The sequence below is a fragment of the Mercenaria mercenaria genome, chromosome 8, assembly GCF_021730395.1.
Source record: "Mercenaria mercenaria strain notata chromosome 8, MADL_Memer_1, whole genome shotgun sequence".
Classification (NCBI taxonomy): Eukaryota; Metazoa; Mollusca; class Bivalvia; order Venerida; family Veneridae; genus Mercenaria; species Mercenaria mercenaria.
The window spans coordinates 69,288,978-69,316,882 of NC_069368.1; the positions used below are offsets into that span (position 1 = coordinate 69,288,978).

General features: G+C 35.9%; 1 protein-coding gene across 1 annotated transcript in view; it reads right to left on the bottom strand.

The window, feature by feature from the left end:
• Positions 1-27,905, bottom strand: part of LOC123566139 (ras GTPase-activating-like protein IQGAP1) — a 179,966-nt gene that overhangs the window by 19,948 nt on the left and 132,113 nt on the right. The window contains 6 exon segments of the mRNA XM_053549182.1: positions 5,822-6,048; positions 6,322-6,424; positions 6,926-7,058; positions 10,256-10,323; positions 13,122-13,286; positions 13,685-13,769. Of these exon segments, the coding sequence (XP_053405157.1) occupies positions 5,822-6,048; positions 6,322-6,424; positions 6,926-7,058; positions 10,256-10,323; positions 13,122-13,286; positions 13,685-13,769 (781 nt within the window).

Sequence of the window (27,905 nt, forward strand, 5' to 3'; positions counted from 1 at the left end):
TCAAAGTTTTTCCCTATATAAGTCTATATAAACCATGTGACCCCCGGGGCGGGGCCATATTAGACCCCAAGGAAATATTTTGAATCATCTTGGTAGAGGACCACTAGATGATGCTTCATACCAAATATCAAAGCCCTAGGCTCTGTGGTTTTGGACAAGAAGATTTTCAAAGTTTTTCCCTATATAAATCTATGTAAATTATAGAAATAAACAAAGGGCCATAACTTACTAAAAAATTGTTGAACCAGTCTGATTTTCAGGGGGACACAACTAGGGTACCAATACATCATTCTGACAAAGTTTGGTCAAAATCCCCCAGGTAGTTTCTGAGGAGGTGCGATAACGAGAAATTGTTAACGGACGGAAGGACGACGGACCACGGACGCAGAGTGATTTGAATAGCCCACCATCTAATGATGGTGGGCTAATTATGTCAGCGTTAAGCACCTTATGTCACATCATCTGGGTGTTGAGGTGGAACAACTATTTTAAGTTTGAATCAAATCCATTTAGTAATAACTGAGATATAGTGAAAATACAACAAAATTAACCTTAAATTCTAAGTAAAAGGGGACATAATTCATGAAAACTTGGTGTCAGAGTTATGCACCTTGTGTCACATGATGTGGGTACATGATGTGGGTGATGAGGTGGAACATCTATTTTAAGTTTGAATCAAATCCATTCAGTAGTAACTGAGATATAGTGAAAATACATCAAAATCAACCTTAAATTCTAAGTAAAAAGGGGCATAATTCATAAAAAAATGGTGTCAGAGTTATGCACCTTGTGTCACATGATGTGGGTGATGAGGTGGAACATCTATTTTAAGTTTGAATCAAATCAATTTAGTAATAACTGAGATATAGTGAAAATACAACAAAATTAACCTTAAATTCTCAGTAAAAGGGGACATAATTCATGAAAACTTGGTGTCAAGAGTTATGCACCTTGTGTCACATGATGTGGGTGATAAGGTAGAACATATATTTTAAGTTTGAATCAAATCCATTTGGTAATAACTGAGATAATAGATTTCGGGACGCGACGGGACGGGACGCGACAAAACTGACTCCTATATACCCCCCTCAAACATGTTTGGTGGGGGTATAAAAATATTCTGACCAATTATCATTAAAATTGGAGCAAAAAATCTTGAGTATAAATAAGTATTTTCTTTGATTTGACCTAGTGACCTAGTTTTCGACCCCAGACTACCCATATTTGAACTTGACCTAGATTTCATCAAGCCAACCATTCTGACCAAATTTTATGAAATCCAGTGTAAAATGAAGTCCTTATTGCATACACAAGGTTTTTCCTTGATTTGACTTAGTGACCTAGTTTTTAAACCATGACTCTTATTTGAACTTGACCTAGATTTCATCAATGCTATCATTCTGACAAAATTTCATGAAGATCAGTTGAAAAATACAGCCACTATCGCATACACAGGGTTTTTCTTTGATTTAACCTAGTGACCTACTTTTTGACCCAGATGACCCATAATTAAACTTGATCTAGATTACATCAAGGCACTCATTCTTACCAAATTTCATGAAGATTAATTGAAAAATACAGCCTCTATTGCATACAGAAGGGTTTTCTTTGATTTGACCTAGTGACCTACTTTTTGAGTCCGATGACCCATAATCAAACTCAACAAAGATTTAATCAAGGCAATCATTCTGAGGAAATTTCATGACTATCAATTGAAAAATACAGCCTCTATCGCATACATAAGGTTTTCTTTAATTTTAACTAGTGACCTAGTTTTTGACCTCAGATGACCCATATTCAAACTCGACCTAGATTTCATCAAGGCAATCATTCTGACTTAATTTCAGGAAGATCAATCGAAAAATATAGCCTCTATCGCATACACAATGTTTTTCTTAGATTTGACCTAGTGACCTAGTTTTTGACCCCAGATGACCCATATTCAAATCTGACCTATAGTTCATCAATGCAATCATTCTGACCAAATGTCATGAAGATCAATTGAAAAATACAGCCTCTATCGCATACACAAGGTTTTTCTTTGATTTGACCTAGTTTTTGACCCCAGATGACCCATTTTCAAACTCGACCAAGATTTCATCAAGATAATCATGCTGATATAATTTCATGGGTATCAATTGAAAAATACAGCCTCTATCGCATACACAAGATTTTTCTTTGATTTGACATAGTGACCTAGCTTTTGACCCCAGATGACCCATTTTCAAACTCGGCCTAGATTTCATCAAGGTAATCACTTTGACCAAAATTCATGAACCTCAATTGAAAACAAGAGGGCCATGATGGCCCTATATCGCTCACCTGTTATCATTGCACTTGAGGACAAGAAGGTCCGAAGAAGAAATATCTAAGTCCAAAGGACAGGAACAACAAAGGGAAGAAATTAAACCGAAAAGAAAAAATATTCTTACAAGGTACAGATATGTCAAAATGCACCTAAAAATTGGAGGTACCATCCATGTTGTACCACAGAAAAGTGGTCTCGGTTTTTCCCTACGGCCAATAATAAAAAAGTTACTAAAAATAAGCTATTTATAGTAACGTAAAAGGGAAGTAATTAAAAAAAAATTACTGTAAGTGAACAAAAGAAGGATCTGCCAAATAATTCTGTTGACATAAATGAAATTTCAGATCAGTATCTTCATTAGTTACGGAGATATACCAATTTTAATTTGAAATAAAGGGAGGTAATTTGACATAAAATCAGTCCATAGTTATCTACCCTGATTGGCTCAGTCCAACTAATGACAATAATGAAATTTCAAATAAGTCCTATAAGTACTTACTGATATAAATCCATTTTGATTACAATCAGGGGAGGTAACCAGATATAAAGTAACTCTGGAACCTACGACTGGATCTGTTTTGTCATGGAATCCAAGATTTATTGTTGTTGAAGATATTTTGGAAGTTTGTATCAAATAAAACCATAAATGAAGTATCTATATGGATGCAAAAGCCAAAATATCCAATTTTGGACCTTTAAGGGGCCATAACCCTGGAACCCATGATGGAATCTGGCCAGTTGAAGAAAGGAAGCAAGATCTTGTGGTGATACAAGTTGTGTGCAAGTTTGGTTAAAATCAAATCATAAATGAAGCTGCTATTGTGCAGACAAGGTCAAAATAGCTAATTTTTTGGCCCTTTCAGGGGCCATAACTCTGGAACCCATTAAGGGATCTGGCTGGTTCAAGAAAGGAACCGAGATCTTATGGTGACACAAGTTTTGTGCAAGTTTGATTCAATTCAAATCATAAATGAAGCTGCTATTGTGCAGACAAGGTCAAAATAGCTAATTCTGGCCCTTTCAGGGGCCATCACTCTGGAACCCATAAAGGAATCTGGCCAGTTCAAGAAAGGAACCAAGATCTTATGGTGACACAAGTTATGTGCAAATGTGCAAATCTAGTTAAAATCAAATCATAAATAAGGCTGCTATTGTGCAGACAAGGTCAAAATAGCTAATTTTGGCCCTTTCAGGGGCCATAACACTGGAACCCATAATGGGATCTGGCTGGTTCAAGAAAGGAACCAAGATCTTATAGTGACACAAGTTTTGTGTAAGTTTGATTAAATTCAAATCATAAATGAAGCTGCTATTGTGCAGACAAGGTCAAAATAGCTAATTTTGGCCCTTTCAGGGGCCATAACTCTGGAGCCCATAATGGGATCTGGCCAGTTCAACAAAGGAACGGAGATCTTATGGTGATACAAATTGTGTGCAAGTTTGGTTAAAATAAAATCATAAATGAAACCACTATCGTGCAGACACGAAATTGTTGACGCACGCACAGACGGACGGACGCACGGACTGATGATGGACGAAGGGTGATCACAAAAGCTCACCTTGTCACTATGTGACAGGTGAGCTAAAAACAGCCTCTATCGCATACACAAGGTTTTTCTTTGATTTGACCTAGTGACCTAGTTTCTGACCCCAGATTACCCATTTTCGAACTCGGCCTAGATTTCATTAAGGTAATCATTCTGACCAAAATTCATGAAGATCAATTGAAAAATACAGCCTCTATCACACACACAAGGTTTTTCTTTGATTTGACCTAGTGACCTAGTTTTTGACCCCAGATGACCCATTTTCGAACTCGGCCTAGATTTTATCAAGATTATCATTCTGACCAAATATCATGAAGATCAGTTGAAAAATACAACCTCTATCGCATACACAAGCTAAATGTTGACAGACGACAGACAGACAGACGACGGACGACGGACATCGAGTGATCAGAAAAACTCACCTGAGTATTGCTAAGATGAGCTAAAAACATGAAGGGGGTTTTGTCCGCCTTGTAAATTCAGCGAAGGGAGTTTTGTCCTCCTTGTAAAAAAGATGGGGATTTTGTCCGCCTATGCAAAAATGAGTAAAGGGGGTTTTGTCCACAGGGGATTTTTTTCCAGATCCTGGCAGACTCACATGTAAAGTTTTCAATTTCTTTTGTTCCAATTCTGATGCACTGTAAAGCCATAAACTTGCGGAAGCAAATCATTTTCTTGTCACAATAAAAATTTGTTTTTTTATTCAGATAAATTAGTGCCCAACAAATTATAATGACTAAAACATTTCTTGCATTATGAAATCATAAAGAACAAGAGGACCATGATGGTCCTGAATCGCTCACCTATCCCCACATGACCCAGTGTTGAACTGAGTACGATGTCGTTATTTCTATTATTTGACATAGTGACCTAGTTTTTGAGCACATGTGACCTAGATATCATCAATATAAAAAATTCTGACCAATTTTCATGAAGATCCATTGAAAAATATGACCTCTAGAGAGGTCACAAGGTTTTTCTATTATTTGACCTAATGACCTAGTTTTTGAAGGCACGTGACCCACTTCTGAATCTGACCTAGATATCATCAAGGTGAACATTCTGACTAATTTTCATGAAGATCCATTGATAAATATGGCCTCTAGAGAGGTCACAAGGTTTTTCTATTTTTAGACCTACTGACCTAGTTTTTGACCGCACGTGACCCAGTTTCGAACTTGGCCTAGATATCATCAAGAGGAACATTCTGATCAATTTTCATGAAGATCCATTGAGAAACATGGCCTCTACAGACGTCACAAGGTTTTTCTATTTTTCGACCTACTGACCTAGTTTTTGACCGCACGTAACCCAGTTTCAAACCTAACCTACATATCATCAAGGTGAACATTCTCACCAATTTTCATGAAGATCCATTGAGAGATATGGCCTCTAGCGAGGTCACAAGGTTTTTCTATTTTTAGACCTACTGACCTAGTTTTTGACCCCACATGACCCAGTTTCGAACTTGACCTAGATATCATCAAGGTGAACATTCTGACCAATTTTCATGAAGATCCATTGAGAAATATGGCCTCTAGAGAGGTCACAAGGTTTTTCTATTTTTAGACCTACTGACCTAGTTTTTGACCGCACGTGACCCAGTTTCGAACTTGACCTAGTTATTATCAAGGTGAACATTCTGACTAATTTTCATGAAGATCCATTGAGAAATATGGCCTCTTGAGGTCACAAGGTTTTTCTATTTTTAGACCTACTGACCTAGTTTTTGACCCCACGTGACCGCGTTTCGAACTTGACCAGGATATCATGAAGATGAACATTCTGACCAACTTTCATAAAGATCCCATGAAAAATGTGACCTCAAGAGTGGTCACAAGCAAAAGTTTACGCACGCACGAACGCATGCACGGACGGACGGATGACGGACGCCACGCGATCACAAAAGCTCACCTTGTCACTTTGTGACAGGTGAGCTAAAAAGATAATGTCTTTAAATACAAACTTGTTCATCTGTAGCAGGTGTCTCAAGAATCTGTAAGAGTGTATCACCACCTTGACATGCTATCACATCAACTGACATCCGCTTTGTTCTTATTAACAATGTCTTTATATCTGTTTGATCATCCTCCGGTACTTCAAATTTGTTAGTGAGTGTTAAAGTAATCTCCGATTTGCCAAGTTGGGCATGAATTTGTTCTTCAAGAGCCTCATTATCCCCTATCTCAACTCCTGAAACAAGAGATATTTAAATTCTCGTAATCCCCTATCTCAATGCTTGCAGCACAGATACCTAATTTTCTCATTTTCTGCCATCTCCACTGTTGAAACTAAGATATATAATCTTAACTCCTGAAACATTATAATTACATATAACTTCTAATTATCTTCTATCTCAAATTTAACTTCAAATTTCCTTTGATCTCAATATATGAAACACAAAAACTTGAATTTTCATTTTTCCTATCTCAACACTGTTAAAGAGTCTGGACACATTTTACTTACCTAACAGCTCATGTCCACTTGGTACCTCTCTTAAATCTTCCAACAGTTCATGTAGGGGGTCACCGTTATCTGGGGCAATGCTGTCTTGATGATCTAGTAACAACTGTCAATAAAATGAAAGAACATTTCAAATGAAAAATGAAAGTACAACAACAAAACAAGATTTGTTTTTAAAACACCAATGCCCATACCATGATGGCCCGTCAGTAGTAAATGGTTATTTTCAGTCTCAAGTGTGCCAGAAACTTCTGAAAGATCCTATTCTATTTTAAGTATCAAGGTCACTGTGATCATCAAATGAATAGGGGGCACATCTGCTGACTAAATGCAACCAGCTTATGAAGTTTGGTTACTGCAGTACAATGTATTTTCTAGTTTTTGATCTGAAAATCAAAATGTGCACAAATGGAACTATCGATTCCAACTTGCAAAATTATGCAAGACGACAAAACTAGAATAGGAACCTGTATATATAGACAGGGGTAGTTGCTCTACAGTAGCTTCAAATAGGACATTTGTCGTATCTAACAATTTCTCTAAAAGTTGCAAACATTTTCTTAGGAATCATCTGTATTCATCACATACAGATTTTTGTGTGACTTACCTGATGTGTATCAATGATTTCCTGTATAGAGATGTATATGACAGGTTTGGTTATCATGGTAACATCAGAATACTGGTCTATGTTGAACTTTAACTCCGGTTCTTCCACTTCACAGGCAGCTAAACAATATTTCCTGTCAACATAGCAACAGTATTCTTATTTCTACAATCCTTTCCTTAAAGATTACCATTTTGTAAATGAATTCATCAGTAAAACATTTCCTGTCAACATAGAAATGGAGAATATTTCTACAAGTCTTTTTCTTTTAAAACAAGAGCTGTCTGTAAGACAGCCAAGCTCGACTATTCGGGATATTGTCCCAGAAGCAGGAAAATATTACCCAAAATGTTAAATATCAAAAGAGTTTTAAGTTCAAAAGGGGACATAATATGACCAAAATGCATATCAGAGTTATGGGACTTGCTGCTATCAACTAGTTTTATAACCCCAAAGACACATGTGAAGTTTCAATTCAATATCTACATTAGTTTTGGAGATAGTAACTTGCATGTAAACCTTAACCAGAATTTTCTAAGTCCAAAAGGGGGCATAATTTGCTCAAAATACATGTCAGAGTTATGGGACTTGACCCAGTGAGGTTGGTAATTGACCTAGAAAAAGAAAAAATAAGTTTCAAATCTATATGCCTTTTAGTAATAGCTGTATGTACTTGCACACAAAAACTTAACCAAGGTGTGACGCCGACGCCGACGTGAGTAGAATAGCGAGCTAAAAATGGATAATATGGATTGATTTTCTAATTATGAATTTTTTTCGCAGCTTACATATTCAACAAACTGAATTTAATCCAAATTCTGATTCTGTTTATGTAACTTGTACGAATACTACAACAAGAGGGCCACAATGGCCCTAACTCACTCACCTGATCTTGATTGTTTGACCTTGAATATATGTATGACAAACTAAATTATTAATAGTAACAACTGTGTTTAGTACACGTTATAGTGGCCCCTAAAAGGACAAATTTGGGAGGAGAACTTACAATGCTACTACATTTATAAAGTTTTATGAATATTTCCTAAGGGGTCCATGAGAAAAAGTTCTTTAAATGTATTTCTATCTTAAGCTTTAGCTGGCCCTAAAAGGGGCTGAATGCCCCCATTTGAATGGGAAAAGGACTTATATTAATGCTACAGACCAAGGTTGACATAAACTTATCATGTGGTTTATGAGAAGAAGTCATTTAAAGGTTTTTCTAATTATACAGTGTCCCCATTTGAACAAGAGCTCGTCGAACACGAAATGCCTCCCTTGATGCATTCAGTAATGCTTGTGGTTCAAATTTGAAGGCTGTAGCTTGAGAAATGTAAAGTAGGTCACTAGGTCAAAATCAAGGTCAAATTTTACTTTGGAACAAGAAACTATGCATGTGGTCCAAATATGAAGCCTGTACCTTCAAAAATGTAGGTCACTAGGTCAATAACAAGGTCAAAGTTTTTTTCAGTAAACAAACCTATGCATGTGGTCCAAATTTAAAGGCTGTAGCTACAGAAATGTGAAAGTAGGTCACTGGGTCAAGACCATGGTCTACTCATGTCAAGCTTCATCTTGCCGCTCAAAACTATACATGTGGTCCAAATTTGAATGATGTAAGTTATGGACATGAAGGTTTTTCCCTATATAAGTCTATATGAACCATATGACCCCTGGGGCAGGGCCATATTTGACCCTAGAGGGATAATTTGAACAAACTTGGTAGAGAACCACTAAATGATGCTACATTACAAAATATCAAAGCCATAGTCTTTGTGGTTTGGACAAGAAGATTTTCAAAGTTTTTCCCTATATAATCTATGTAAACCATGTGACCCCCATGGTGGAGCCACATTTGACCCTAGGGGAATAATTTGAACAATCTTAGTAGAGGACCACTAGATGATGTCATATACAAAATATCAAAGCCCTAGGCCCTGTGGTTTTGGACAAGAGGTTTTTCAAAGTTCTTTCCTATATAAGTCTATATAAACCATGTGACCCCCGGGGTGAGGCCATATTTGACCCCAGGGAAATAATCTGAACAATCTTGGTAGAGGACTACTAGATTTTGCTACATACCAAATATCAAAGCCCTAGGCCCTATGGTTTTGGACAAGAAGATCAGAAACTGTTTTAACTGTTCCTGGCCAATGTGACCTTAATCTTTGACCTAATGACCTCAAAATCAACAGGGGTCATCTGCTGGTCATGGCCAACCTAACTATCAATTTTCCTGACACTAGGCCCAAGCGTTCTAGAGTTATTGCCTGGAAACCATTTTACAGTTCCTGGTCACTGTAACCTTGACCTTTGACATACTGACCTCAAAATCAATAGGGGTCATCTGCTGGTCAGGACCAACCTCCCTATCAACTTTCGTGACCCTATGCCTAAGCGTTCTTGAGTTATCATCCGGAAACCGTTTTACTGTTCAGGGTCACTGTGACCTTGACCTTTAACATACTGACCTCAAAATCAATAGGGGTCATCTGCTGGTCATTACCAACCTCCCTATCATCTTTCATGATCCTAGGCCCAAGTGTTCTTGAGTTATCATCCAGAAACCGTTTTACTATTCAGGGTCACTGTGATCTTGACCTTTGACATACAGACCTCAAAATCAATAGGGATCATCTGCTGGTGATGACCAACCTCCCTATCAACTTTCATGATCCTAGGCCCAAGCGTTCTTGAGTTATCATCCAAAGGATCTCTGGAGACACTCCTACAAAACCTCGCGTTCTTGGTCGGAAACGATGTCACGACCGACCCTACCTACCGACCGACATCTGCAAAACAATATACCCCTCCTTCTTTGAAGGGGGGCATAAAAATACTTGGGAGAGAACTTTATAACAATTCTACAGACTAAGTTTGATGAAGATCCATCAAGCAGTTCATGAGAGGAAGTTGTTCCAGATTTGTCTACTTTTAGCTCTTATGGTCCCTGAAAGGGGTCAAGTGGAACTGTTTGAATAAATCTGCAAGAGAACCTTGCCAGGATGTTACAGACCAAGTTTGGTGAAATTCTGACCAGTAGATTGGAAGATGATTAAGTAAATTGTGGAAGATGGATGCCGGACCATCAACCTTTTTAAAATAGCTCACTCTGAATACTTGGTTCAGGTGAGCCAATAAAGTATGTGGGGAAGGGACTAACTGGGTGGGTTAAAATAACCCTTGTCGATAAGGCAAGATGGCCTAGCTGCAGACAATATGACTGTGTTCAAGAGAACACCAATACTTCAATACACTATCTACAACAACTCAGCAAAGATAGGTATATACAGCTACATGCCATATTACAGTTCACAGTAAATGGACAATACTTACTTGAATTTTTCATGAGCATCTTTGATGTAGCTGTTCATGTGAGCAAGATAGGAACTCTCACCACCAAACTGTAAATATTGTAAAGTTACAGAAGAGCAAGAACCAAGGAATCTTAGTTCAAATGAGAACTTTCCAGCTTTTGAAAGTGTAAGACCCAGGTGCCCCATGTACACTATTTCAACCATGGGCAGTCAACTGGGTAGAACCACTGATCTTCCAGAAGCCAGCTGAAGAGCTTCAAAACATGGATGTATTGTACATCCAAAGTAGGGTTCTGAATCCGAGAAGTGAAGGGCAAGTGACAGGACATTCGCAACCTTAATTCAAAGGTTATGAAACCACAGCTGTGACAAGAAAGTGACTGGACACCCAACAATTTTAACTGCTAGGGTAATTTAACCACTGCAGTGAGGGACAAGTGATTGGATATCAGCAACCTTAACTGTTAGAGTAATGAAACAATAGCTGCGACAGCAACCTCATCCACTAAAATCCTGGAGATGAACATCTAGTGTGATCTGTTTGTAAAACGGTCTTCAGTATATACATATTTTTCACTTAGCTTGACAAAAATATGAGTCGATTTATTTTGTTGAAGCCAAATACGTGACTAATGCTTCTATAAAGAAACAGAGAAATAAAGCTACATTAACAAGAGGACCATAATGGTCCTGAATCGCTCACCTGTCCCAACATGACCCAGTTTTGAACCGAGTATGACGACGATTTTTTTTCTATTATTTGACATAGTGACCTAGTATTTGAGATCATGTGACCCAGTTTTGAACTTGACCTAGATACCGAGATAAACATTCTAACCAAGTTTCATGAAGATCCATTGAAAAATATGGCCTCTAGACAGGTCACAAGGTTTTTCTATTATCTGACCTAATGACCTAGTTTTTGAAGGCACTTGACCCAGTTTCGAACTTGACCTAGATACCATCAAGGTGAACATTCTCACCAATTTTCATGAAGACCTCATGAAAAGTACGGCCTCTAGAGAGGTCACAAGGTTTTTCTATCAATTGACCTAAGGACCTAGTTTTTAAAGGCACGTGACCCAGTTTCGAAATTGACCTAGATATCATCAAGGTGAACATTCTGACCAATTTTCATGAAGATCTCATGAAAAAAATGGCCTCTAGAGAGGTCACAAGGTTTTTCTATTTTTAGACCTAATGACCTAGTTTTTGACCACACCTCATCCACTTTCGAACTTGACCAAGATATCATCAAGGTGAACATTCTGACTAATTTTCACGAAGATCCATTGAAAAATAAGGCCTCTAGAGAGGTCACAAGGTTTTTCTATTTTTAGACCTAATGACCTAGTTTTTGACCGCATGTGACCCACTTTCGAACTTGACCTAGATATCATCAAAGTGAACATTCAGACCAATTATGAAGATCCATGGAAAAATATGGCCTCTAGAGAGGTCACAAGGTTTTTCTATTTTTAGACCTAATGACCTAGTTTTGGACTGCATGTGACCCACTTTCGAACTTGACCTAGATATCATCAAGGTGAACATTCTGACTAATTTTTATGAAGATCCATTGAAAAATATGGCCTTTAGAGAGGTCACAAAGTTTTTCTATTTTTAGACCTACTGACCTAGTTTTTGCCCGCAGTTGACCCAGTTTCAAACTTGACCTAGATATCATAAAGATGAACATTCTGACTAATTTTCATGAATATCCATTTAAAAATATGGCCTCTAGGGAGGTCACAAGGTTTTTCTATTTTTAGACCTACTGACCTAGTTTTTGACTGCATGTGACCCACTTTCAAACATGGCCTAGATATCATCAAGATGAACATTCTGACCGATTTTCATGAAGATCCATTGAAAAATATGGCCTCTAGGGAGGTCACAAGGTTTTTCTATTTTTAGACCTACTGACCTAGTTTTTGACTGCATGTGACCCACTTTTGAACATGGCCTAGATATCATCAAGATCAACATTCTGACCGATTTTCATGAAGATCCATTTAAAAATATGGCCTCTAGGGAGGTCACAAGGTTTTTCTATTTTTAGACCTACTGACCTAGTTTTTGAGGGCACGTGACCCACTTTCGAACATGGCCTAGATATCATCAAGATGAACATTCAGACCAATTTTCATGAAGATCCATTGAAAAATGTGGCCTCTATGGAGGTCACAAGGTTTTTCTATTTTTAGACCTAATGACCTAGTTTTGGACCGCACATGACCCAGTTTCGAAACTGACCTAGATATCATCAAGGTGAACATTCTGACTAATTTTCATGAAGATCCATTGAAAAATATGGCCTCTAGAGAGGTCACAAGGTTTTTCTATTTTTAGACCTACTGACCTAGTTTTGGACAGCATGTGACCCAGTTTCGAACTTGACCTAGATATCATCAAGATGAACATTCAGACTAACTTTCATACAGACCCCATGAAAAATATGGCCTCTAGAGAGGTCACAAGGTTTTTCTGTTATTTGACCTACTGACCTAGTTTTTGACGGCACGTAACCCAGTTTCGAACTTGACCTAGATATCATCAAGATGAACATTCTGACTAACTTTCATAAAGATCCATTGAAAAATATGGCCTCTAGAGAGGTCACAAGGTTTTTCTATTTTTAGACCTAATGACCTAGTTTTTGACCGCAGTTGACCCAGTTTCGAACTTGACCTAGATATCATCAAGATGAACATTCTGACCAACTTCCATAAAGATCCCATGAAAAATGTGACCTCTAGAGTGGTCACAAGCAAAAGTTTATGCACGGACGGACGACGGACGCTGCGTGATCACAAAAGCTCACACTGTCACTTTGTGACATGTGAGCTAACAACTGAAAACAGCATCTAACTATATCAACAAACCCCTTTATTTGATGCAGCAAACTGCAGAATCTTTGCGACTGATCCAAGGTTTCTTCTCTGGTCCGTGGTGAGCGCTTTCTCAGCACTTATGTTAATAATATCAAACACATCGGGAGCAACAATGGCTGGGTTGATGTAACGGTAGTACAACAAATTACCAACAATCTGCAAAATCAAATACATACTTTATAATTATGTCCATACATATTTTACTGTTCTTCAATAGAAGTTCCAATTCATATCATCACATTTCTCAACTTTACAATTTAAACTGGCATTTATCAAAACAAAAATAATCAGCAAAGGAACGCCAAATAAGAAACTGGAAAGGAAAGGAAAATTTGTAACAGCCATACCAACATTCTCAATTTCCAAACTCCAATTTCCATTCTCAAGTTCCAAACAATTTCAACTTTTCCGTTATACTTCCTTGTGTATTTTATATAAATAGCTTCAATTTCTGCGCATATTTCAATGAAGATAAAAAATTAATATAACCTTTCTGCAGCAGACCTTAATTTTAGATCTATTGTTAACAGGTTAGCCAACTTGGTAGGACTTACTTTAAGAATATCTTTTTCTTGAGCATCAGGGAATTTTTTCTGTAGAGCAGCATGCAACACCTTTGCCATATATCTCATGCCATAACTGTAAAATGAAAGCAGTATTTACTGAACATATAGAATCTACGACTAATGATGTATACAAAGTTATAAGACTAGTTTTAGGTAATAGCTAAATGAAAACAGTTTCCCGCTAGCAATTTACCTAAACTTTTATAAACAAGAGGACCATGATGGTCTTGAATCGCTCACCTCTTCCCACATGACCCAGTTTTGAGTATGACGTCGTTTTATTATTTATTTGACATAGTGACCTAGTTTTTGAGCTCATGTGACCCAGTTTTGAACCTGGACCTAGATATTATCAAGATAAAAATTCTGACCAATTTTCAGGAAGATCCATTGAAAAATATAGTCTCTAGAGAGGTCACAAGGTTTTTCTATTATTTGACCTATTTACCTAGTTTTCGAAGATACGTGACCCTGTTTTGAACTTTATTTAGATATCATCAAGGTGAACATTCTGACTAATTTTCATGAAGATCTCATGAAAAATATGGCCTCTAGAGAGGTCACAATGTTTTTCTATTTTTATACCTACTGGCCTACTTTTTGACCGCACGTGACCCAGTTTCGAAATTTACCTAGATATCACCAAGGTGAACATTCAGATCAATTTTCATGAAGATCCATTGAAAAATATGGCCTCTAGAGAGGTCAAAAGATTTTAATAACTTTAGACCTACTGACCTAGTTTTTGACCGCAGTTGACCCAGTTTCAAACTTGACCTAGATATCATCAAGATGAACATTCAGACCAAATTTCATACAGATCCCAAGAAAAGTAAGGCCTCTAGAGAGTTCACAAGTTTTTTTTTTTATTATTTGACCTACTGACCTAGTTTTTTAAGGCACGTGACCCAGTTTCAAACTTGACCTAGATATTATCAAGGTGAACATTCTGACCAATTTTCATGAAGATCCATTCAAGGGTATGGCCTCTAGAGAGGTCACAAGGTTTTTCTATTTCAAGACCTACTGACCTAGTTTTTGATCGCAGTTGACCCCGTTTCAAACTTGACCTATATATCATCAAGATAAACATTCAGACCAACTTTCATACAGATCCCATGAAAAATATGGTCTCTAGAGAGGTCACAACGTTTTTCCATTATTTGACCTACTGACCTACTTTTTGATGGCACGTGACCCACTTTCGAATTTGATCTAGATATCATCAAGATGAACATTTTGACCAATTTTTATGGAGATCCATTCACAAGTATGGCATCTAGAGATGTCACAAGGTTTATCTATTTTTAGACCTAATGACCTAGTTTTGGACCGCATGTGACCCAGTTTCGAACTTGACCTAGATATCATCAAGATGAACATTCAGACCAACTTTCATACAGATCCCATGAAAAATATGGCCTCTAGAGAGGTCACAAGGTTTTTCTATTAATTGACCTAAGGACCTAGTTTTTGATGGCACGTGACCCACTTTCGAACTTGACCTAGATATCATCAAGGTGAACATTCTGACCAATTTTTGATGAAGATCTTGTGAAATATATGGCCTCTAGAGAGGTCACAAGGTTTTTCTATTTTTAGACCTACTGACCTAGTTTTTGGCCGCACGTGACCCAGCTTCGAACTTGACCTAGAATTTACCAAGATGAACATTCTGACCCATTTTCATAAAGATCCCATGAAAACTGTGACCTCTAGAGATGTCACAAGGAAAAGTTTTCGCACGGACGGACGCACGGACGACGGACACTGCGCGATCACAAAAGTGAGCTAAAAACTAATAAAACATGACAGGAAAACCATTCAAAAAATCTTTTGATCAAGTTGCATTTTCTTTTCATGAGAACAGCTACCTATTCCGAGGTGGTGTATCTACTGAACTTGCTTAAAAAGCTTTTCCTATTCTGTTTTCTGTTATTATTTTTGTTTTTCTGTTAACTTTGTAACCCCAGCTAACAAACCTTACACATACTAATGCACTATAATAAAGCATTTAAGACATCTTGTTGGTGGATATATGAATATATAAATATATAATGCACTTGATCTACTTTCCATTACACTTCTCTTCTGAGTGCGGCTCAATTTATAATATGCTAGGTGCCTGAATGCCTGAACCTATTCTAACTTATTTAAGCAAGAAATATTTTGCCTAATGCTGTGTGCTAGCTGACTTTCAGTACAAGGCACTGTAATATTGCCCTCAAAAAGTGATCATGAGGGCCTGTAAGTGACTAACTTACAGTATTTTATCAAGGGACTGTAATATTGCTATCAAACGAGGCTATCTTACGGTATTTTGTCAAGGGACTGAAATATTGCTATCAAGCGAGGCTAACTTATGGTATTTTGTCAAGGGACTGTAATATTGCTATCAAGAAGCGAGGCTAACTTACAGTATCCTCGGGTGCACATGAGCCATCCCTTTAATGATTTCCAGCAAAAATGCATTTATAATCTATAACACTTTAAGAAAATTTTAATCTTACCTTAATAAAATTTATGTTCCTATTCCTTTCAATCCATGCAATATTTTCAGAATAGTTTTCAAAGTTATAAAAAGAAACTAACAGAAAAACAGCACATGTCAGTTAGATATCGGCCATATTGGAATGCCCTTGTGACATCACACCAAGTTATTTGTCACATCACATGACTTTCATTGAGCAAATGTAAACAAAGCAAACATAAATTTTATCCTGAAAAATTAGCTTTTATTACAAAGAATCTTTGACGAATCTTTTGAAGATGGGGAAAAGAAGTAAGTTTCAGTTGATTCAGAATGAAATTATGCTAATAATCAATATTTTCTCTGCATAATTCATCATCTTCTTCCAAGAAAAAATTTAAAATGAAAGTAAAAAGTTTTTCCACATGTGCAGTGATAGATCTCGCGAGATATAAGTTAAAACTTAACATGGTAACGGGTCAAGAGAAGGGACGGCTCAAGGGCTTCCGACGATATTGATATACCCTACCATTACCTTCGTATTGTAACATGTTGTTATTGTTGTTGTTGTGATGCAAATGATGGTTATTTTGCCAACAATCTTTAATGTCACGCTATAAACAGTTAGGATTATGAAATATGTTATTATATCTAATGATTACCAGTGTTTTAACTCGTAAACGGCGCACACTTTGCAAGAAAGCTGCATTTATTGTTATTTCATATGTATGTTTCATGTTTACGTCAGCCATGATCATTGATGCATGATGGGATTGTATAACTTCGGGTATGACTGATTAGCGAAATCTAGTAGATTTCGCGAAATCTAATCAAATTAGCGAAATCTAGACATAAAATGTAAACAAATGAATATTTTTAACAAGAGCTGTCTCCATAGGATGACACATGCCCCCGATGGCACTTTAAATGAATAGTTATGGCCGATGTTCGAGTTTAGGACCTTTGACCTACAAAGCTGGGTCTTGCGCGCGACACGTCGTCTTACTGTGTCACACATTTATGCGTAGTTATTTTAAAATCCATGCATGAATGACAAAGATATGGACCGGACATGCCCATCAATGCACTATCATGAAAAATGACCTTTAACATCTAAGTGTGACCTTGACCTTTGAGCTACGGACCTGGGTCTTGCGCATGACACGTCGTCTTACTGTGGTACACATTCATGCCAAGTTATTTGAAAATCCATCTATCGATGACAAAGATATGGACCGGACACGCCCATCAATGCACTAACCTTTAATGTCTAAGTGTGACCTTGACCTTTGAGCTACAGACCTGGGTCTTGCGCGCGACACGTCGTCTTACTGTGGTACACATTCATGCCAAGTTATTTGAAAATCCATCCATCGATGACAAAGATATGGACCGGACATGAAAAATGCGGACAGACCGACAGACTGACAGACCGACAGACAGACGGTTCAAAAACTATATGCCTCCCTTTGGGGGCATAAAAATCCTTTTAAGCTTTTATTAAAAATATAAATCTACCTGTGCTTGTCAATTTTCAAGAAAAAATATTTATATTTAGGGTGGTTTTGAAGCGAAAAACGTATACGGGTCTAGATTTCGCCTGATTCTACATGCGCGGAAATCTCAAGTGACTGGTAAAATCAAGACATAAAATTTAAAGTGATGAATTTTCTTTTTAAATCATTTTAGGCTTTTATTTAGAATATATTTTTAAGTTTTCATGTCAATTTTGAAGAAAATATTTATAAATAAGGTGCTTTTGAAACGAAATACTTATTTCGCCAGATTCTATAGGCTATGCGTAGAAATTTCAAATGACAAGTGAAATCAAGACATAAAATTTAAAGTGATTTAAAAAAAAAAAATCCTTTTAAGCTTTTATTCAGAAGATATTTCTTAGTGTGCATGTCAGTTTTCAAGAAAAAATATTTATATATAGTTTTGTTTTAAAACGAAAAACTTATACGAGTGTTTTATTTCGTTAGATTTTATATGCGAAGAAATCTCAAGTGACAGTCAAAATCAAAACATAAAATCTAAAGTGATAGATATTTTTTGAAAATCCTTGTAAGTTTTTATCAAGAATATATTTTTTTGCATGCATGTCAATTTTCTGGAAAAAAATATTAATATTTAGTATGATCAATAAACGAAAATCTTATACGGATGTTGATTTCGCCAGATTTTATATAAAATCTTAAAACTTAAAGGAATGAATATTTAAACAAGAGCTGTCTCCATAGGATGACACATGCCCCCGATGGCACTTTGAATGAATAGTTATGGCCGATGTTAGAGTTTAGGACCTTTGACCTACAGAGATGGGTCTTGCGCGTGACACGTCGTCTTACTGTGTCACATATTCATGCGTAGTTATTTTAAAATCCATGCATGAATGACAAAGATATGGACCGGACACGCCCATCAATGCACTATCATGAAAAATGACCTTTAACGTTTAAGTGTGACCTTGACCTTTGAGCTACGGACCTGGGTCTTGCGCGCGACACGTCGTCTTACTGTGGTACACATTCATGCAAAGTTATTTGAAAATCCATCCATCGATGACAAAGATATGGACCGGACACGCCCATCAATGCACTATCCTTTAATGTCTAAGTGTGACATTGACCTTTGAGCTACAGACCTGGGTCTTGCGCGTGACACGTCGTCTTACTGTGGTACACATTCATGCCAAGTTATTTGAAAATCCATCCATCGATGACAAAGATATGGACCGAACACGCCCATCAATGCACTATCCTTTAATGTCTAAGTGTGACCTTGACCTTTGAGCTACGGACCTGGGTCTTGCGCGCGACACATCGTCTTACTGTGGTACACATTCATGCCAAGTTATTTGAAAATCCATCCATCGATGACAAAGATATGGACCGAACACGCCCATCAATGCACTATCCTTTAATGTCTAAGTGTGACCTTGACCTTTGAGCTACGGACCTGGGTCTTGCGCGCGACACGTCGTCTTACTGTGGTACACATTCATGCCAAGTTATTTGAAAATCCATCCATCGATGACAAAGATATGGACCGGACACGCAAATTGAGGACAGACTGACAGACGGACAGACGGTTAAAAAACTATTTGCCTCCCTTTGGGGGCATAAAAAATCCTTTGAGCTTTTATTAGGAATATATTTCTACGTGTCCATTTTAAGTTTCAAGAGAAAAGAATAATAACATTTAGTATGGTTTTGAAAAGAAAGCGTATGTGGGTCTTGAATTCGCTTGATTCTGTATGCGCAGAAATCTCAAGTGTCAGGCAAAATGAAGACACAGTATATAATTTAAAGTAATGAATATTTTTAAAAAATCCTTTTGAGCTTTAATTATGAATATATTTCTACGTGTCCAGGTCAAGTTTCAAGAACAATATTTATATTTAGCAGGGTTTTGAAAAGAAAATCCTAAGTGAGTGTTGATTTCGTACTATTCTGCGCGGAAGCATTGTATTATTTATTAAAATTTTGTTGAGCCGTTATTGAGAATATAATTCCACATTTATATGTCCAAAAATAGTATTGTTTTGAAATAAACGTATACGGGTGCATCTTGATGCATTATTCCGACATTAAATCTAAGTTGGGTTTTAAAGTTATTACTTATTTTCATAATGAACCCGTAATACAATGAATTAAGGAAGGTGTGAAAATAATTGGACCGTGTTGCTGTGGGACTGTGTTTACATGCAATGAACGCAGCGGCAATATACAACACAATACACAAATCGTATGCCATGATTTTTTATTACAATCAAAGCCATAAATAGATTCTAGTAATTATACAAAAAATATGAAAGACAAATATATATACAGACACATTTTTAAAACTTTCTGCATGAGTCATTTATTCATTTACGCGTGACAACACTCCTTGGCACTGTTGATTGAAAGCAATGAATTACAGCACTGCGTATTTCAATAAGTCCACTTGTCCCCGGATGCACAAGGTCTTGAGAATAATGATAAATGTTACCCCCTACATTATAATGTAACGGCTTGTATGCAATTTTAATCAGCACATCGTGTGTATGTTTGCACGTGTCATATTTATCAATCATCATCTAATTGTTTAATACATGAAAGAAATTGTATATATTCAACAATAATTGGAGAAAGACTGCATATATGAATGAAAATTAAAAAATGGGCAATATCCTAAACATATAACTTTAATTTAATTCTTAGAAAGACGTTTTCATATGGAAAATATGTTAATGAAAAATAAACTGCAAATCTTACTAATTACTGTTTGTTACATGTAATAATCTAATAATTGTCGGATGATATAAATTGGCACACTTTTGACCGAATGATTACCTGCTGCATTTCGCACCTCTTCAAACGTGACTGAGAAAACCACCTTAATTAAATTATCGTTTATCCCCGCTTAACTAATTGGATTAAATTTAATTTGATTAACTAATCAACTGTATGTGCCGACCAGTGTGACGACCGTTGTATCTTCTGTGAATTAAGATCAGTTGTTGTATATATCGTGTTGAAAATATTAAACTTAAAGAAATCAAATTTTTGTAAAAAATGACAGACTCTGTGTATCAACGGATTACAGTTCTGTAAATTGTTGGAACGGGCATAAAACACAATTGCATCTAGATACATCTGGGATTATTTTCGTCATGATAAAATCTATATATCAAATCCAAGTGATGTTCAAATATTTGTTTACTGATTATACACTCATAGACTTTTAAAATCGGTCAAGACTATAACTGCGATATTTTCAATAATATTTAAATTACATGACTGAAATTTCATTCCTTAAGATTTTAAGATTTGTTTTTGCCTCTCAGTTGAGATTTCAGCGTATGTAAAATCTGGCGAAATCAACATCCGTAGATGTTTTTCTTTATTAATCATACAAAATATATTTTCCTAAAAATTGACATTCACACCTAGAAATATATTCTTGATAAAAGCTTAAAAAAGATTTTCAAAAACTATCCATCACTTTAAATTTTATGTCTTGATTTTACCTGTCACTTGAGATTTCCGCGCATGTAGAATTGGGCGAAATCAACCCCCATATAAGTTTTTCGCTACAAAACCACCCTAAATATAAATATTTTTCTTGAAAATTGTCATGCAAACGTATATTTATATTCCTGATAAAAGCTGAAAAGGATTTTTAAAAATTATTCATTACTTTAAATTTTATTACTTGATTTTGCATGTCACTGGCCATCTTGCAAAATCGACACCCGTATATAATTTTCATTTTTAATTTAATACTTAGTATAAATATTTTTTCTTGAAAACTGACCTGCACACGTAGAAATATTCTTAATAAAAGCGTAAAAGGATTTTAAAAAGTATTCATCACTTTAGATTTTATGTCTTGATTTCGCCTGTCACTTGAGATTTCTCCACATATAAAATCTGGCGAAATCAACACTCGTATACGTTTTTCGTTTTAAAACTAAAGTCTATATTAAAATATTTTTTCTTGAAAATTGACATGCACACGTAGAAATATATTCTGAATGAAAGCTTTAAAGGATTTTTTTTTTAATTTAACACTTTAAATTTTATGTCTTGATTTTGCCTGTCACTTGAAATTTCTGCGCATATATAGAACCTGGCGAAATCAACCCCCGTATACGTTTTTCTTTTCAAAACCACCTTATATATAAATATTTTTTCTTGAAAATTGACATGCAAAATAAGAAATTCGAGGGCTTAGAGCGAAACTGGTCTATCTGCTTCTATTTCTATATATAGATAGACCAGTTTCGCTCTAAGCCCTCGATTAATATATTCTTAATAAAAGACTAAAAAGATTTAGAAAGAAAATTTATTACTTTAAATTTTATGTCTTGATTTTACCTGTCACTTAAGATTTCCGCACGTGTAGAATCGGGCGAAATCTAGACCCGTATTCGTTTTTCGCTTCAAAACTGCCCTAAATATAAATATTTTTTCTTGAAAATTGACAAGCACACGTAGATTTATATTTTTAATAAAAGCTTAAAAGGATTTTTAAAGATATTCATTAGTTTACATTTTATGTCTAGATTTCGCTAATTTGATTAGATTTCGCGAAATCTACTAGATTTCGCTATTCAGTCATACCGTACAACTTCCGTTGTCATTAGCAACTGCTTCCAGTGTATTGTTTACATTACTGTAAATCACTATGTTTCGGCAAAAGACTTATTTTGGTGGAAATCCCATGGTATTAATCATTTTAAGAAAGCCTTTTCTCTATGTAACAGTAATTTTTTATCAAAGTTTAATTCAGTTTTAGCTTGAGATAGTATTTTCTCTGGTTGGTTGACAGCGTTCGTCCGTACAAAAATTGATCGTTTCCGAACGTCAATCGAGCGATTTTCGAACGTTGAACACTGGACGTCAACTAAAACGAACCGTCAAACATTTTCCGAACAAGTTGTTGTTCGTTTCCTTAGATTTAGTATAAATAGGGCTGGAAATGTTCGACTGCAGTCAGTTTTACAACAGCTTTCTAGTATACGTTACGGCCAGGAAGTTCTAATATGGGGAGTAGAAAGTCTGTATAAATCAATACATTTATCTGTATTATGCTGTCGTCCATACCTGTAAATATCGACCAGTCGTTAGCGATCGATATTTTGTTTTCGCCACTATCGATTAGCGTGTAATTAGCATATTACCTCATGTTCATCATGGAGCTATAACACTTATTGTTCAAAGGGTTTACCAGTCACATGTTAAGTGGCGATAATTAGATGATCAGAGATTGATCTAAAGGGATTCTGAAGCAAAAACAGCATGCGACTGCATGTGGTGATATGCTTAATTATTATGAATTAACTCGAGCTCACTTCCCTGAAGAAATATTTTACCACGTAACTTTAAACCTTTATAAAAGGGCCGATTTTTGTTGGATTTGAATAAAAAAAAGGAAAATAACAGAAAGCTGACACTTTTCTTAATCTTGTAGAGCCATAATTATAATTATTGTTTATAATGTCAGATTTCTACATACAGAAACAAACATTCTTCTTGAACGTAGGGAATGTTTCACACAAAATTGTTGTTTAAACTCCAAAAATTAGTTTAATAAATTTAATCTTAAAACTGATGTGTGAAAAATACAATGTATTTAAATTAAAATAACAATATTTTTTTTTAAAAAGGCCGACAACGAAGTTACATTTAGTATTCCGAACTTTTAGATAAAATTTCAATAATTTCATGGCAGTACTTTTGTTTTCAACAAAAAATTCAACAAATGCTCTCCCAGATTTTCACTGAAAGGACGAGTTAAACTGTAAGGCGTACGTGTTTGAGTAATAGCAGAATAACCTACGGCATACGCTTCGATTGGACGACAGCATAAGGTAAGATAAATGCCGGTTTCCAGTCCCCGTATCAGTTGTTCCAGGTTACGGCTAAAGAACAGTATAATTTATGAAATTAAATGGTACTTAAACCAGTTAGACTTTCCATTTACCTCTTTGGACTAAAGCTAGAACACTACATAACTGGTCTGCAATATCTAGAATTTGATATGCATTTTTCGAAACGTAGATGATCTATTTTATAATTATTTTCGCATTTAATACTGGTCACTGACTCAAACAAGATCTTTATATAGAAGAGCCATATTATAATATTTATTAACCAAACTTCCTCTATTTCTACGGAGGATTTTGAACGTCAAAAGTGTGCGCCGTTTCGAAGCATAAATTATACGTTCACGAACATATTTTTCGTACATGTTGGAAATCATCAAGTCGTAAAGCCAGAGTATAGGCATCTATTAAAATCAGTAAAATTGGAACAGTATTGCTCTTCTTTCTGTTGATAACTGGGTACGGACCCACTTAAGTAGCCTAAGCATTTATCTTCTACCCTCAGCATACCTACACCAATATTACAGAAGCTTTACAGAACCATTACAGATGCTTGAATTTTGAGTGTTCTGTAATTTTGTGATCAAGTCTTTGTCTGTCTGGGTAAAAGATCACCTCTACGAGCTCACAGGATCATTACAGATACTAGAATATAGTATTCTGTAGTTATTGTGATCGAATATTAGTCCGTCTTGATAACAGATCAACTGTACGAGTCCAGCAGCAGTTGACATGTTACCACAAATACGCACATTAATCGAGTTGAAACATAGCTGGACCATAACAATATTTTATCAAGGGACTGTAAAATTGCTATCAAGAAGCGAGGCTAACTTACAGTGTTTTGTCAAGGGACTGTAATATTGCCATCAAGAAGCGAGGCTAATTTACAGTGTTTTGTCAAGAGACTGTAAAACTGCCATCAAAAAGCGAGGCTAATTTACAGTGTTTGGTCAAGAGACTGTAAAACTGCCATCAAAAAGCGAGGCTAACTTACAGTGTTTGGTCAAGAGACTGTGAAACTGCCATCAAAAAGCCAGGCTAATTTACAGTGTTTTGTCAAGAGACTGTGAAACTGCCATCAAAAAGCGAGGCTAATTTACAGTGTTTTGTCAAGAGACTGTAAAATTGCCATCAAAAAGCGAGGCTAACTTACCGTATTTTGTCAAGAGACTGTAAAATTGCCCTCAAGAAGTGAGGTTAACTTACGGTATTTGGTCAAGGGACTGTAAAACTGCCGCCAAGAAGCAAGGCTAACTTACGGTATTTTGTCAGGGGACTGTAAAATTGCCATCAAAAAGCAAGGCTTACTTGCGGTAAATTGTCAAGGGACCGTAATATTGCCATCAAGAAGCGAGGCTAACTTACGGTACTTTGTCAAGGGACTGTGTTATTGCCATCAAGAAGCGAGGCTAATTTACAGTATTTTGTCAAGGGACTGTAAAATTGCCATCAAGAAGCAAGGCTCACTTAAGGTAGTATGCGCCCTTTGTCGTGATTTTTAAAAAGTCGTCGGATTCCTTTCAAATTTAGACTAAATAAACGTGATACAACTGCCGTTGGTTTTATGAACTTTTTGTTTTATTCTGACGTCGGTACCATAGCAACATAATGACGTTACAGCGCCATCTGTCGGCTCTAACTGAAATCGGGGTGTTTCTGTATTTTTGCGTTGTATCTCTTTTATTAGTGCATCAAAATTTAAAATTCAAACTACACTAAAATCACGAAGAAAATATCTATGAAAACATTACTATATATTTGTCGCTAATTCTCTGAGTGTGTGTAAGTCAGTAAAAATGCAACGTCAAAATGTTATAAACGTAACTGTTTTTAACGCACTGTTATATTTTTGACTGCATATAACGAAAAAACGGTGCGGTAAAATTTTTTTAGAAATTTGCTGCGAATTCCTCTATCATTTCTGTACTAAATTGACTAATAAAAAAGATTCTGCATAACTCAACTCAGTTTAAAACGCGGCGCATTGTGCGTGTGACGTTATTGTTGGCGGTTTGTCCTGATCTCCGTGCCTTACCCGTTTGATGAGCTCATAAAATAAGGCTGTTAAATACGGGAAAAGCACATACACTTTAAAGTACGCACAAAGGAATTCCTGAGAGGATAATATGCAGTGTTCACCGCGAGGTATATGAATATCGACCGAGGCGCCATAATGAAGGCCGGATTCACACATCTACAAACACCAGAAAAGGTCATTTAATACTAAAGTATCTAAACGCTTCGTATAAAAATGTATCATCTCAGTCTTTTTATCAATGCTAAAGTATAGATAATGAAAAAATAATATCACATGCATAGAAAACCAAAATAGCGTAGTTGCGCATGTGATATGAAATTATGCATCATATCACATGCGCATAAATTGGAAATAACGGCTTTGCGCAGGAGTTATAAAATCACTGGTGGGTATGATATATCATTCGAGTTAAACTAATGGAAATATAATGGAAAATTTACATTGGATATTTATGTCAGATAAAGTAACATGTAAATCTTGCTCTCACGAGAGAGTGATATAAAACAGCCCAAAAAAAAAAAAAAAAAAAAAAAAAAAAAACGCACAGGTATATTGAATGATTTTCAAGGAAATTTCATTTTTCCCCTTTATTTCTCATAAAAGTGAAATAAAGGCTTGATATTCTTGATTAGAGGGGTGAACGATTTTCATTTCACACTCTCTTGAATGCAGTATTTTATTATACCGGCAGAAATCGTCATAAAATAATTATGCGACGGAACAAAATCCATATGGTATATAGTAGTAACTGGGTGAAAAAATGTGCTTCCATGATTCAGTCGAAAGTAGTCTGGATTAGATTAATCAGAGAAGAATTCTTTAAGACTATGTGACTTTCATTCTTATCTTTTCCTACTTACTTTGTTCAAACTATGGTGTATGTATTAAATTTGTACATGTATTATTGTGAATGAAATATAAACTAACAAATTGATCCTGATTTTCCCATTTTTCGTGCATTTTTGCGTCACCGGGGACAAAATGCGCATTATTTAACTCATGAAATGAATTTTACATGGAATAAGAAACTTTCCATGCATGTTTTCGAGTTGTTTGCTTGAAATTAAAACAGGGTATTTATTTTACAGTTCGCTTTCTGAAATGCGGCAATATGCGGGTACCATGATTTCAGTTGACTTGTATTTCACTGCAAACTATTCAACACCCCTTTTTCTTTTCGTTTTCTTGTGTGGATATCTTGTGGAAAAAAAATAGATCTACGACGGGGTGAAAATGTTGTAATTGTATTAAAATTGTTTTGAAGTTGCTGAATTTTATATGAAACAAAGAAAAAGTTCTTTTATTGTTATGTACCCTTTGTGCATGTTCTGTTATCAGCCAGAGCTCCATGCAAGCGACCACTGGGTTCCAGATTACTTTCATCAGTGAGCCGTAGCGCATAAAATTCGCGCATGTGATATTTCAATATTACCCTCAAAATTGATATCACTTTGCATCGTTTTACGCATGTTTGAATAAATATACGAAACTTATCCCTCTAAACTGGTTATCCTTGTATCCCAGATACCGGACGATTTGTTTTTGACAAATGTTTCCTATGCCTTGTATCATCATTTTTTTCAGTAAATCAGTTACTTACTAACTAGCATTTTATTTTTACAAAAAGGATGCCTAATTTAGAGGCGTTCTACTGTTCTTGCACTGTTCTACTCTCTACAAAGATGACAAATAGAAATAGCAGGTATTATTGGAATAAAGTTCTTTTTTCACTTCTAAAATATGTTTGTTACCATCGCAGTATTGTACGGTGCCCCTAAAGTGACATGTTACGCACTTTTTTTCCACTTCGGTAATGTGAGACTTTTTTTATTTCGTTTAAACGAAATCATTTCGTTTTAACGAAATAACTATTTCGTTTAAACGAAATAACCAATTCGTTTAAACGAAATAACTAATTCGTTTAAACGAAATCATTTCGTTTAAACGAAATACAAAAAAGTCTCACATTACCTAAGTGGAAAAAAGTGCGTAACATGTCACTTTAGGGGCACCGTAGTACTGACAATGATCTGTTGTCTTCCTTAGATAAATCATATTACGGAAACTGACGGACAATGCCGAAGATAGCCGATATTCGTAGTATGATACATCTGAGGAAGACAAAAGACCGTTGTCGAAACTGTCATGGTAATAAACATATTTTAGTAGTGAAAACTATTATTCCAATGGATTACAACTAAACCAAATGAACAACTGGATAGCTGGTTGTAGTAGATAATTGCTGTTGTTTTGTTTTTTTTAATATTATAACGACAATGAAATGTTCTTAAATTGAAGTGTATGTGTGTTGTTTTCATTG